Genomic DNA, 15,389 nt, shown 5'->3' on the forward strand with positions numbered 1-15,389 from the left:
AAGTGGTCTCAAAGCAGTGAGTAAAAACTCTAATATCACAGGACGGTCAGGTAACTGTCTCTCAATCTATACGTCTAATACAGGTGGACACAGCCGTTGCCATGGAAGCACTGTCCGGGTCTCTAGTAACTATGAGAAGACTTCGATTTTGTCGTCTTCGAGTGTTCGGTATTTCAAGTCTCAAAACATTAACATATCTTGCGTTTCTTCATTTAATCAAAGTTGCCATTGTCTAATGTTAAATGATTATCCTAATTTTGGGTAATGACTTATTTTTTGCAGCCATAACTGAAGCGATCGGTATTGTATTGTCCGTAGCAACTGACAGCACCGCCGACGATACTGGAAATACCGTATCAAGTTCAACGGTGAGTTTCGATCGTATTCAGTTAGTTCCTTGTAAAGTTACATACATACATACATACATACATACATACATACATACATACATACATACATACATACATACATACATACATACATACATACATACATACATACATACATACATACATACATACATACATACATACATACATACATATGTATGTATGTACGTCCGTCCGTCCATTCATCCATCCATCAATCTCCACTACCAGGTGATAAACACACAAACAGGACACCCAGACATAATCTCGTATCAGAAACTGAGCTGTATGATTGGCCGACTTCACTAAATAACAGTATACATCTAATGAGGTCCTACCTTCATCACAGAATGTTTCGTCTTCGCCGTTGGAGCAGTCTTCAGAGCCATCGCACACATTCTCAAGTGGTATGCACTCGTTTTGCTTGCATTCGTACTGGCTACTCAAGCAGGCCGTGTTTATTCCTGGGGGAGGGGGGGAATTCGCAGTTTATTTACACGCATACGTTCAGTTTACAAAACAGTCGGTGCGATCGGTATCACCATGATGCTATAATATCCGACGAAAATTCTTGAAAACCAAACATAGTGTTGTTGTCTCGTAACGCAATCGGACAAATATTGGCGATACATGCTCATGGGAAGGACCACACTTTCACCGACAGTAATTATTTACTCAAAGTTTTTAGTCTTCCAATGTGTTCGGTCATCCAGTATGTCGCCTTGTATTCTCTGCAGGTGCGAGTAGACCTCAAGAGGTATGTAAACTAATAGATATTACAAATCAATTTTATCTTGGGCGTACCATAACGTGATTTCAACAAACTGAACCGTGGCATGGTGGGCGTAAATACGCCGTATGTGTTCAAATCAAATGGACATTTACCTGGCTATAGAACTGATATACTATGGGGTCAAAACGTGGGATAAACTCAGAACATTCGGCAATAAAATAGGCAACACTGTGTTTAAATTTGAAGTCTTTGACACCTACCCGGGCATAGCTCTGGGATGCTGTCGACGGGAAACGAGTTACAGTCGAAAGCTGTAAAGTTTTCAGCTGGCGACGAGCAGTTTGCCTGGATTTGCTGACAGAGCGATCGGCATGGGAGGATCTCCTCTCCGCTGGCTGAACAACCCGGGGCAAACATACCGCATGCAAAGAGCAAGCCATACTCTGAACAGTTGAAATTCCGAGAGACGCCCTCGATGGTCGCTTTGGCGACTTCTTGACTTCTTGCGAACGAATTCGGGAAGAGAGCCGACGTGTAGGGCAGTACGTCCACGCATGAAGCGATCGTGATGGGCTCGCAGCTGGGAACTGTGGAGTTATCTGGTGAAGAAAATAAGTTTGCAAAGTGTGTAACTTCGAACCGATCAGTGACAGAAAGATATTAAATGCCGGCGCGATGGCCAGACTTCGTATGTCAAAAACAAAACACGTAATTCGAACTGATCCGCAACGCAACGATCTCAAAATACAGTCAGACGATCACTGCCGACTCTGCTGATATTGATTGAAGATGCAATGATGATGATGGTGATGATGATGACGAAAATTGTGATGGTGATGTTACTGGTGGTACAGTGGTTCGTGATGATGATGATGATGATGATGATGATGATGATGATGATGATGATTATTATTATTATTGCTGTTATAAATATTGCTATTGTGAGGTAAATATCGGGAAAAAACAATAAATTGGGTTACTACTAACACGTGCAGTTGGCATTCGATTCATCGTTCCCAAGTTGGCAGTCTAAGATGCCGTCACAAACCCATTCGAATGGAATACATTCACTGCCGTCTGATTCACACGGAAAGCCGTTGACGATGTCACACACTGCAGCGAGAGAATCCGAGCTTTGCGCCTGACTGAAGTCCGACAGTCCCGCGGCGCTCAATCCCGAAAGGCCATAGCTATCTGTCGATGACAGATTATGAAGAAAGATATCTCGCATTAAGAAAAAGCTGTGAAATCAATGTTGCTAATTTATGGCCAAGGAGTTACGAGTTGAGTTGAAGGATGCACATGTCTTGTAGAAGAGAGAAAAAAATACATTATGGTTATAAGGAATCGAACTTTTAGTCATACAGTCATAAAGCTGCGTGTTTGTCTTGGAGACAGTACACTAAGAACTTCAAGTTGAAAACGAAACAAAAAAATCGAAAGTCGTTGACTCATCGTAAAAAAATTATTTGCGCGCTCCTTGATCCTTAATCAACTTAACTCAGGAAAAAAGATTTAACATTTCGATGAATAGCTTATTACTATTATTGTCAAAACTTTACTTTTCTTTTACTTTAAGTCCCATTAGCTGTATATCTTTTAATTTCTTTTACCAAAATAGTCATCAAATCTAGGGAAAGATATTTTGCATATCCTGTTATAAGCCATACTATTGTCTCTGAAAATGCCATTACTTGAATCCTAAGTGATGGATTTGATGAATTAAATCAGGCGCTCACTACATACGTGCATGTATGCGGCCGCGGCCATATTGGAGTTGCAAATCAAAAATTATTTAGTCGTAAAAGTTGTGCGTTGGTTTAAAAAAAAGTTATGTGATCACACTTCCGTAGGCGTAGGCATTTTTTTGCATTAGTTGCATTTGATTTTAAACTATCTTATCGAGAAAAAATGCAAAAAATAAAGCTTATGGGGCTTTAAGGGGACTCAGTCCAATCATGACGAAGACGACGATTCGACGTAATCGATGACATTTTATTGCAGAGTAAACGTCACGTATCTTAATCTCACCTTGGCAATGTAATGACATGCCTTAGTTGCTGCAGCTCACATTTGTTACTGTAACAGTTAATGGTGTCATATTTTATACTCAACTTGTGAAGTGCGCATCAGAGCAAACAGGGTGAGATTAGTCATTCAAGGATAAGCGTTGGGGAACACTGTCTGCATACTTCGGCGGAACAAGCTCAAGTTTATTTATGAAAGAAATGAAAGAGCGGCTGCAATAACAATTGTCGAGATCTTTTTGGGTGACAAAGGTAACTTTTTATCCAAAGTGAGAGAAATAACTTCGAAATACGGTGACTGTAATTTTTGACACAATTTGGAAAAATCTTTAGACAGAGGCATTCAACAAATTAACGGCAAAAGCAAGTGTTTCCAGGCGAGAAATTTGCGATACCAAATGCGTAGCTAAAAATTATCACCAAATCACAAATTTACCACAATTTGCATAAATTGATCTGTGACTCGACTTGCAAAGCAAACTGAGAATATTTTTTGGGAGGGGGAGGGCGTGCTAGCCCTGACCATAAATACGTGATCATATTTTATAAAACATCCATGGGGGTTTTAGCGCTACTAGTTCCTTGGACAATCTGAATAAGAGAATGCGAAGTGATCGATAATTTCCTGTAGAACTGTGGATCCCCAACAAGATATTTTTAACAAAACTCAGAAAACTCAACAAAACTGTATGTTAACGACAGATTACGATGAATTCGACAGCGTTCTCTTAGGCATTGGTATACAACATGTCAAAATAACTTCAAGTTGACCGGCGGTTTGTAAAGGATATGCTAAAAATAAAACAGTTAGTACAATGGTTGATAAGGTTGACGTCGCCGACAGCTTAGCCATTACTATCAAAACAGACACCTAAAAACCCTCAGGCTTTGGCACCTACCTCGCCCATCTGAAGGACTTGCAGTGGTCACTGCATTCGCTTGAGACGCCAGAAGAAGTACAAGAATGGTGGCACAGAGAAAAGCCTTCATTGTCGCTTTCTTGTCTTGCCCATGTCACACACTCTTCATGCTCAAAAGTTGATATGGCGGCGGGCGGGAACGCCTGTAAATGAAAAATTACATTAGATAAACCAACACCTTTCAGCCTTTGTTTTAAGAACTAGTTCTGACAACTTTTTTTTTTTACATCAAATGGGTTGAGTCACTGCATATGAGCAGTCAGAGGTTGGGAGAATTACAAATGATCAACCTGGATCAAATGCCTGTTTGGTTGGTCGGGCCGCCAACGATTCGCGCCGACCTCATATCACAACTCTGCAAGTTGATTCGATAAAGATATCTAAAGCCCATTCGTTCCCAAGAATCACTTACACGCGATGCAACTTGTGGTGATACGTCATATTTTGTTGCCAGTCATTGCTCACAGCCACAGCTGATCACGTTTGTACTTTTAATCAGCGAACCAATATGAAGTTCACAAACGAATGTTTAAGACATAGTTTCAGTATCCCATAATTTCATCATCAAAACAACAATTTCGAAAGTTAGATGTCTCATCTGCCAGTCTCTTGTTTGTCGTTTCTTGAACATTGGCTGACGGAGTCAAGACATTGATTTCGGTAACCATCGAGAATAATAGGCTTTAAAAAGCGTAACTAATTCCGTCATCAGAAGTGTGTGACTGTAATGGCCGTATTGTCATTGGAGGTCGTTCACTCTTCGAAACTGACAATCAAGGCTTAAAGACCGGCAACGCCCATTGATTTGTTGTGGTGTTGTTTGCCTGTGCCTTCTCCCCTCCACGTTCAACGTACCCGACAAACTCAATTTTGATTTCCAAATACTCAGATTTGCCTACTCTGTGTCACAAATCTCTTTGTCTAACACAATTTTAGATTGACATTATTTGGTCTTGTTGCATGACTCACACTAAAGTTATTTATTGATTTGTTATACGAATTTTAATATCACGTAGGGCTGTCACGCCTTAAATATTAACTAAACATGATTATATTACCATGCCCTGCCCGTCGCATTTTGATTGGTCGAGCTGAACCACGTGACTGACCACAAATACATAGTAATGGTTTGTTTACATGCCCGTAAATATGAATAATAAGATTAACAACTCAAAGTATCGTAACTTTACAACTCAAATGTAAATCATAATTAATCACAAAATAAAATGGAGCACTTGTGGGCATTGAGCACTTGTGGGCCAAGTTGAGATACTTTTCTGAAAACATCTCTAATCTCTATCTCCAATTATTACAGCGCATGTGACAGTGCGTCGACTATTTCTCAGTTCTGGGGCCTTGGGGCTTTTTCGCAAGTTTTGACGGTTTTCTTGGGTTCGTTGATAATATAACGGAAATAACAAACTCCGCGCTGACCATTAACGGTTATTTATGGGCGCGGGCTCGAAAAGACAAAATTAACGGGCTCGGCAAGTCTCACCCGTTAATTTGTGGCTTTCCTCTCGCCCTTGCCATAAATAAACATTAACGGTCAGCGCGTCGCCCGTTATTTCTACAATATGTTACAAACTCTTCGCTATTTTTTACTTTAGACACATTGACCGTATAATGGTCTAATTTGTACCGCTAAACCGGTCTACATGGAGACAAAAATTAAGTAAATTGCAATACAATATCTTTTTAACGAGTTGCATGTTACCGCGTAAACTTCCATTTGCAAATGTTGTCAATTATAATTTGCAACTGTTGCTTAGGACAAAGTCCCTAGAATCTTGCTCTAGGACGTGCCCATTAATGCGCTAACGTGACTCATCGTTGCTTTGCAACTCATCGAATTCAATTTCTGAACAACTCACCGAGAGAAGGGGTTTATGCCATCTTTTGGTTCTCCTATATATATACGTACCTTCCTGATTACATGTTCGCTGTAATATTCATGAGTTTGAAGTACTGTAATTTTAAAGATAAAGGGCGATTTTGCACTATCGCGCTTGGGATACCGAAAAACATTTCAAACCAATGTGCGATGCCGTTGATATCTGTGTGGAGTTCAATATAGTATATGGTATCTATATTCAATGCAAGGCCTCGGCCTATCGCACATTTTTCACAGATAACATACAATAATGAGATGGTCCGTGATAATAGAAAAATACAAATAGCTATGTACACTCCAAATATCCAAACTTACACCATAGAGATGTCAGCTCCTTGTAAAACGTGGTAACTCTTCACGTCCTTTATACATGTTTGACAAATATAAAGAAAACTTAGAAACTACATGTTCATTTTGTGACGAAAGAAGATAACGAAAGCACTGTGGAAAGTCCTTTCACTCAGATTTACTCCAAAATACATAGGAATGTAGGTATAGCCCTGATATTCTCGTAAAACGGACAAAATCGATACAAAATGAAATTCATTTTCAAAAAGCAGAACATTTCGGACACTTTGCAATACACACAGACTCTTTCATGACGCAGAACTTTGCAATGACGCCCTAATTCAATATTTAATTTATTTATAGAACAACAAAAATCAGCTAAAACGTTCTTTTTACTGAAACTTAGGAGGTTTAAATATTTTTCGGGTTCGAGTAACGATTTAAAAGTACAGTATAGCTCAAGTCTTGGGGAACTGTTCAACCCATAGTGCCATTCTTGTTTACATCAATCTTTAATTCCTTTGTGTAAAATTCAAATAAAAACTCTGGGGTCACCTATTTGTTGTTCAAGCCATATTATGCCAGAACCATATCTGAAAAATATTTTTTAACAGAACATGCCTACATAATTCTCCCTGCGTCGTCTATTTTTTCAGCATCAAACAAAATGCCTTTGGAGACCTATTTTCTTCCGTTACAAGAAGTTTTGACCAATAAGAAATGTCTTTTAAAATAAAACGGCATAATGGTAGCCTGCCACATTTACCAAGTAGTGCTTCTTAGTTTACATTGCTACTTACTCCCTTTAAAAATCTGCAAAATTTAAACCAAACTGGTTCAATAATTTCAAAATATTCAAATCTGCGGGGAGTTGACCTGGTCGGGGAAGATGGCAGATATGAGATCTCACGTGCACCTTCGCTAGCTAAGTTTGTTTTATGCAGACACGTATGGGTTGGTTAGAGTAAGCTTACAATTCCTCCAGCCAGGGCGGACTGTATACCACGCCGGTGCAGATAAGCCGTGTTGAACTTGACTTTTTGAGTTAAAGAAAGCATGGTGCGATAGGCCACGATATACTACTTGTCCCTTCTATATCATTACTTGTGCACGAAAAAAAGAACATTGTCTTTAAGCAAACACTTTCACGTATTTGTTGAAGTGGTGGGTACTCGTCAGTTGACCTATACCAGTGAAGACGGTTTAATTTGTGTTATTACGTAAGACAAACGCGAGGTGTACGGTTTGAGATCGAGTTTGAATAACGGAAAATTACCTGCAGAGGAAGGAAGTGTAATTATGCCATCGATCGTCAAATTAGCAATATTTGATTTCTCAACGGGGGTTAATAGCTACTATGGAAACGGTGTTCCTGCAGCCTGGTGCTTTTCATAAATAATACATTCTCGTATCATTGCCTTCGTTGATGACGTCGTGATAGTTATCCAATGCAACATACGGCAATTACATCATCTTCCCATATGGGCACTGTCAATTATAAAAGTTCATACCGCCCCAAAGCAGACCTGGTCATTTTCTTTTAAGTTGCAATACGGTATAAACGCGCCGCGGTTTGTGATTCGTCATACAGGGCAGTTTGAATCACTTTGGGACTTTAAAATGTCGCCACTGGTCGCCCAACCTTTCTTCACGCTGCACAAGTTACCAATAGACGCGGCCTTCAGTTTTGCCGATGGGCTACGGTCAGCAGATGCCACAGAAAAGCCTGAATTTATCTCGATCTGGCAAACCCCTTCCCGTGGTTAATAATAGGACTCAAGATCGATGTTGTTTGTTCAGTACACTTATAAAACGTGCTTAAGTCACCTTCGCTAAGATTTGCCTCATGCCCTAACGTCTCTTCCGATTGCACTGAAAATAGGCCTGCATTGACCGCAGATGCACGCATGCATTTACGCGAAACAATGAAGTAGCGTGTGATCGGTAGCTTACCATGGATTAAGATACAGTGTTAACGAATAAAGACAAAACTCTTACCACTCATTTGTTTTCATTGGTAATACCCCACACAACACAGTTTACGAGATCCCGGGTCCCTATCCATTATGTAGAACCGGCAGAGCGAGTAAATGTACATTACTTTATTTTTCATTGTATTATCTTATTTGTGAATTTCTCGGCTTCACAGTAGTCTCTATTTTTTAAATGATATCGAAAGTAAGTAGATTAAGAAAAGTTGGCGGGAGAAAAAAATTATTGAAGCTGTCGGCGAATCTGTATAATCCCTGGAATATTTTAAGGCAGCGAAACGCAATTATTATTACATAGCTGATCTGCGTGGCTCGTTTTCTTTTCTCGGATCCTGTTGTCAATGATCCTGCATGTTTGGCAGTGAGAAATTTGAATATCTGTCAACGATACACAATAATCTTCGTAAGAATGAGCGCCACCCCGAGTCAACCTGTTGGCTGACAATCAGAAAATGCTCACGCAGCATGGTTGAAATTATTCTGTACTGGACGCAAGCAATGCCTCTACTGTCCCTTATGGTGACGTCAGAATTAATGAAAGCTCAATTAGGTGTAAGTTGTGATATATTTTTGAACATTTTTTGTTCTGCCCGTGAAAGATATTTTCTCGTTCTCATCCCGAAATCATAACGAAATTGTCAGTCTTCAACTTGTCAACACATCATGTATGTGTATAGTACTCGATGCTGTTGTCATTGTTGGAAGCTGAATTCTTGTCCGGACTAGAAACCATTTAATGTCAACAACTGCATTTTCCAAAGTACGCCATCTGGCGTTTTGGCGAAGCTTAGACTTCGTATTTCAACACAATTTAGGGCGACAAATAAAACAAGAACTAGAATATGAAAATACTGTCAGAGTGGTCAGCTATTGTCCCTCTAACTGTGAACAATCACGATCACTGTTCTCGTGCAAATGTCGAATATTAGTTTCATCGGACATTAGTTTCAAATAGCCCCGTATATTGTAGCCTAGATTCCTTTTCCCTCCGCTTGCCTCCGTACCTCCGTCTCCAGTAGTGGGTAGTGGGGACGGAGGTACGGAGGCAAGCGGACGGAAAGGATCTAGGCTACGTATATTGATGATGATACACGGGTTCGTAATAGGATTTTAGACAACAACAGCGATATGCCTGTGCACATGGTGTAAATGCATAATATAAGGTTATTCCCAAAATACCGGGATTTATGTCCGAGTACTTCGTGCAGCGGAGGTATTGTCCGAGACGCGTAGCGTCGAGAACAATACCGAAGCAAAGGTACGAGGGCATAAATCCCGGTATTTTGGAATTACCTTATCATTATACACCTTTTTAGTCCAACTTCTCAAGAAAAAAGTCGAAATTGAGGGTGATCGAACCACTAAATTTTTACCAACAATTTTCGTTATTTTTCTCTAACAGTAAGACTCATTTGTGAGGATGAGATTACGACCAAAAAAATCAATATGTCACCAGATTACAACCATTTTCAGTAATAGAGCGCGAAGCCACTGCAGTGAACTGCAATAAAACTGCTTACACTAATTAGTTTCAGCTGTAGCCGTGGCCACTTTGATGTTGAACAAGGCTACTTGATAAAGACCAAAAAGTCTGCTTGTACAAAGGCAAAACTAGCTCTGTCTGAGGCTCGAGATGTAAATGAGAGTTTACGATTGGCACCGTGTGTTCAAGATTAAGATACAATGTAACATTACCATGCACTGGTCCATGTACAAATCTTTTTTATTTCAACTTCCCAAGACAAACTGTCTGCATGGGACATACAATGTTGTCGACTTTGCCAGCTGGCTACAGTTGAAACTAATTAGTGTGAGCAGTTTCATTGCAGTTCACTGCAGTGGCTTCGCGCTCTATTACTGAAAATGGTTGTAATTTGGCAGCTAGAAGGATTTGAAATACACCTACTTTATCCCATTCGAATGAAAGAAATTATGAATTATGAATTATAAGCGTTGCCCAACCCAATATATTTACTTTCAGTTCCTTTCTTGAAATGCTGCACTTGTTTGATTTACATGTGAACCACACTGAATAATAAATGAAAGTTTTAGCTATTTTCCGCTGAAAATGTGCATGAGAATTTAAATTATCACTTCTCAGGCCTTCCAAAACAACAGTTAAAGCTGTTGCAAACTTAAAAGTAATGACCGCGCCTTATCCATACTTTGTACAATTATTTAGATTTCCAATCCAACAATTTTCACATAAATTATTGTTCAGATATTGCACATTATATGCATCCAATAAAAATATGGCGGCACCAGCCTATTTACAATGCTACATCGCTTAACATCACACCCCCCCCTCCAATATGTGAAATGGGAAAAATCACAATTTGACGAGAAATATGTCCTTTTCAAATTATTTTGTTGGGTTTTTTAAATACTTAGTAAAGATATATCAACATTCAAACATTTAAAACTTACAACTCTAAGATAATATAATGATCATTCAATCACTAAGAACGTCCGCTTTCATGCTAAAAGCTCTGACAATTATTTGTATGAAGATAGGTTTCCATCGAAACTACGGTGTAATTTTTACAGTGAGCACGGTCCCGTAGGCGTCTTTTGGATGCTCGTCGCGCACTGTACTGAGCGATCGCGAGCAGACTGGGAACGCGTTGAGCGCGTCCGCTAAGCGCGCAGAACGAAATTTCAACCCGCGCTGCGCAGTGCTCATGGTAGAAATTATACGTCAGCAGCATAATTTCACTCGAATTCATAGGTTTTGGACTGACCATGATTTGATTTTGGAAGTACTGAATGCTAAGAAGTATAAATTTTTGTAAAAAAAATGTAAAATTTTCTCTTCTTTTTCTCCGTGTTGACGTATAGGTGTTTTGAGGTCAAAGGTCAAATAGCGTTCGATAACACCTAAAGTTGTTGGACTCCGCATCCTCTGATACCGAAACTTACTGTACGACGAAACTCCATAGGTTACAGACGCAGGTGTATAATTATAGTTCTTATCAGTACAATAATTTAAAATAATTACCAAATCGAGTGATGTCATAAACTTGTCGTACACGTTTGAGTCACGACGCAACTTCAAAACAAATACTCGTAAACGACTGTGTAACTATCCTTCAATATTTTAACAGCATACATTGTAGGCTTACAAATACCTGGTACTTTCACAGTCCAGGGCGGATTCAGTGTGTTAATGCACCGTACAAATCCCACCAACTAATCGATTTTCCGAAGTATCTGATAAATTATTCATTTCCTGCGGTAGAACGGCGGGGCGAAAAAATTGTAAACCTTTGCAACGGACATGATGTCTCTCGCAATGTTTATTTGCTTGTCTGTCTGTTTTGTTTGTTTGTTTGTTGATTGTTTGTTTGTTTGTGTACTCACAATACCTAGGTTGTATAGAAAGTCTCCGACATCTACTTTTTTTAAATGCTCTCGAAAGCTAGAGATCGACTTTGCACTAAAACGTGTTTCGCCTGGCCATCACATTTCAATACACGTCTGTGATTACTGTGGGAAATCAATAAGTCCGGCTCAAGCCACGGAATCCTGTATGTGATGGCTTTACGCCAACCGTGAGTGCGCGCAGTGAATTACCAGGGCTTAATTACAAGGATAATTTTTTATCGATGAGTGTTCTGTCAATGTTGATAATGACTTGCAAATATTGATAATTCGTCAATGTCAACAAGTTATAAAGTACATCGCTTTTCATCAAAACCCTGCAGGACTTGTCAAAATGGAATCCGTCAAAGAATTTCCATTAGAGACGTCTTGCTAAATCGTCTTAAAGACCCGTGAGAAATCGCCATATCGGGTGTCAATATCTTTCATCGACTTTCGATGCGACGTTCCTGAAGTTGCGCTAGGCAATGCATGTATGTTGCTGGTTTGAAGGACGAGTGATTTAATTTGAACTCACGCATTGCAAATTTCCTCTCTTTAATAGATGTAACAACAAACCCACAGTATGAGTTTCCCCTGCTTGGAGGCAGAGCCGGGCCAGTCAGCTAAAATATATACTGACAAGTTTCTCAACGAAACCCATTTTCATCTGACTCCGAAACAGTCTGGACATCCAAGGATATCCGTGTAATATCGCCCGGACTGGTGCTGGTCTAACAGCAAATTTTCCACCACGAGAATATCGGTTATGTCATAGCATTGGGAAGGTGATATTGTCATCGATATGCGCCTATAGTGTCGATGTCTGCCGCAAGATAACGCCTCCCGCTAAAAACTGCAATATCGTTTAGGTTGAATTGACAGACGGACCTAGGTAGCATTTCTTCCCTTCATACTTTGGCAGTTTTTTTGAGCCAAGGTATTCTACAACACTGTCCTCACCGCACCTTATCGAAGTCTTGGGTCGCGATTGCAGAGATGAATACGTTCAACAGTGATGTTCATGAACAGAGACAGAAGAGGGGGCCCCTCTGCTATCTGTGATTCCACCTTGGTTTGAAATTCGTTGTTCATCAAAACATCTCAAAAGAGAAACCTTTTATCGCGACTCTAGGTCAAACCGTTGAATGTGATGTCTTTAAATAACATCATATTCAAATATGCAGAACTTTATCTAGCTGCGGTATATTCTAGGACCGTAGTTTAAAAAAGCAGTTTTTGCACAGTCACGCTTTATACAAGCTAATTACATGTCCGGATTGTTTTTAAAGGAGCTGATACATTCTTTTTCCAGCAACTTAAGCATTCACTGTAAAGGTCTTCCCTTCAACGCGGTTGATTTAGTGTGTCATCGCTCTACAGTTTCATCGTTTTGCCGTAATCGTGTAAAACGATATAAACGTTTACATTGAGGATGGCACTACTGGTTTTCAATGTGAAGCCTCCCGCAAACATTTGATGTTATCGACGATAGCGAGCGGAAGAACGGGGACCTAAGCAATTCCATTAGGAAACATAAAGTGTAAACAGCTTCTTTTCCCTCTGTTGTAACGTTTGATGTATTTAACAAATTTGTGTCATCTCTTTACTGCGTGGTTTCTGGTTCCATTCCAAAAATCATGTCGAAGTGCTCAGTGTCGATACAGCCTGTATGTATGTATGTATTAGCCCTACGAGTATGGCGAGAGTGTCCGGCTTTGGCTACGCCGCCTCCCACAGACAGGTGGGAGGCGGCGTAGCCAAAGCAGGACACTCTCGCCATACTCGTAGGGCTATGTATGTATGTATGTATGTATGTATGTATGTATGTATGTATGTATGTATGTATGCATGCATGCATGCATGCATGCATGCATGCATGTATGTATGTATGTATGTATGTATGTATGTATGTATGTATGTATGTGTGTCTTTGTGTGTGTATGTATGTATGTCCCATGTTATTGTTGACAACTAGATTGAAGTCCGGACTCATATTCGTAAACAATAACATTGCAGTTTGTACATTATGCATAGTGATGGTAATACTTTGCAAATAAACAAACTTTAGGCAAAAGAATAAGAATATGTGTTTTTTTTATGAAATAAAACCGGCGAAAGCATCATTCAACATGCGGCCGTGGCTTCAGTAGCCCATCAATGAACGATTCTTTCACGTCCAAATCGATAATGATTTACGACAAAGTTACACACAAAAAGGAATAAAAAGGCCTCCTCATTTCCTCATGACATCGTAACTTTTTTCAACCGTTTGCAAGGTTGTTAAGAACGACCCGATGGAGGACTTACGAAACATGGCCCTCCCGCATTGCCAGCATGGACGGCGTACAATCTTTGGCCAAAATGGAAAGCTCGGGGAACAAAAAAAAAAACCCGAGTATCGAATAAATCAAAAACACGATGTAAAGGGTGTTATGTCAGTCTACAACAAAACGAAATTGTGATTCGGACACAAAAACGCACTGTGCCTTCACATTTAAACACGTCAAAGGGGACAGCAACTATGAATCACAAGGCAAAAACAACAAAACACGGCAACGGATCAACTTTCCGAGGGACGTCCTTCTAGAGAGCGTCTCAGAGTCGTCCAAGACAGCCTCGGCTTTCTTCGAGAAACAAGTGCACAAAGCGAAAGAAGTCTGAGAACCGTTTCTTCTGTTCAATTTTCCGATCCGTGGCAGTTTGTTCTTTGGGGACAAATATTTACTTAAAGACAAATAAACAACTCACCCCTGAAGAGAGCTTCGTCTGTGTTTTCGTCAGATCTTTTTCTATCAATGGCAGCAACAAGCCCTGTCTTCAAAATCGAAAACCTCGTTAGCAGCGCGTAAGAGAACTCAAAACACTACCAAAGATGTTGGTAACTCCACTTGGTTGAGATGGAAATAAGTTCCTCCAGAAATAATGTCAGGCAATCTATTGCAGATCATTAAAACACGTCCTTAGTGACAGAGGCGAGACTGCGATGTGTAACTCGCCAGATCCGTGTACGCACACTCACTTTCAATTTCTTGCATTACGTAATCCGTCCTTTGGTTGGTCCCTTTGTCAGTTTGACGAATAAAAGCGGCCTCATTAAATTTTGAATGACAAAGAAGTTGCGAAGATGACAAAAGCAACATACGCCTTAACTCTCTCTTTCTCGTCTTTTTCGTCGCGGAAACTCGCGTGACTTTATTGGACTAACGAGGGCTTGAAATGCCAGCACCGATGATGCGAGACTGAAGAGATTGCCGTATCGAATTTGTTTTATTTTCGCGAGGTTATTACCATTTACACCTGTCATCATGAGTTTCAATTTGTATGCAGCTGATACCAAACACTAAAATAACAAACTTTCCCATCCTTAAATCGTCTGACACCGGACACTCTTTGATCACTACGTACACTGAAACGGGGATGGCATCAATATTTTTCTTTCGGAAACTGCCGAGGGGGCACTCTGGAACATGTCCAGACCATCGCACCCAAATCTTGTGCATTTAATCAGGCTTGTCTGTTGGGGCAAATAATCTATATCTCGGAGGCATGCTCGGACATTGTTTTCTTCAAGGACGAGCCGCGGAAGACCGAACCTGCAGAGCATAGCAGTCATTCACCGTCAAGCTCTTCTCTCCTCGGGAGTCCTTCCCTTGTCAGCGCGCTAAGTCGACCTATTCTCCGGAGCTAATCCCCTCGTGATTGGAAATCCCTCAGTGCCAATATAACTTTTTTAACGACGGTTTAATCGTCAATGAGAGAGCAGTGATGTAAAAGTTTGGTCGCATTTCGCTATCAACGAACTCGC

At 40.2% G+C, this 15,389-nt stretch overlaps 1 protein-coding gene across 32 annotated transcripts in view; it reads right to left on the reverse strand.

Annotated features, from left to right (window-relative positions):
• Nucleotides 1–14,614, reverse strand: part of LOC139149714 (uncharacterized) — a 77,028-nt gene extending 62,414 nt beyond the window's left edge. For 23 of the 32 annotated variants that reach the window (XM_070721640.1, XM_070721639.1, XM_070721619.1 and 20 more), the window contains exons 1-5: nt 14,333–14,613; nt 4,028–4,191; nt 2,089–2,295; nt 1,362–1,700; nt 707–832 (exon numbers count right to left, since the gene is read on the reverse strand). In XM_070721640.1, the coding sequence (XP_070577741.1) occupies nt 707–832; nt 1,362–1,700; nt 2,089–2,295; nt 4,028–4,118 (763 nt within the window). In that variant the 5' untranslated portion in view covers nt 4,119–4,191; nt 14,333–14,613. Of the gene's footprint in view, nt 1–706; nt 833–1,361; nt 1,701–2,088; nt 2,296–4,027; nt 4,192–14,332 lie in introns of all 32 variants that reach the window. The other 9 variants (XM_070721614.1, XM_070721615.1, XM_070721612.1 and 6 more) reach the window with 3 other exon arrangements.
• Between the last annotated feature and the right edge of the window lie 775 nt (nt 14,615–15,389).

This window comes from Ptychodera flava, chromosome 14 (genome assembly GCF_041260155.1).
Source record: "Ptychodera flava strain L36383 chromosome 14, AS_Pfla_20210202, whole genome shotgun sequence".
NCBI lineage: Eukaryota > Metazoa > Hemichordata > Enteropneusta > Ptychoderidae > Ptychodera > Ptychodera flava.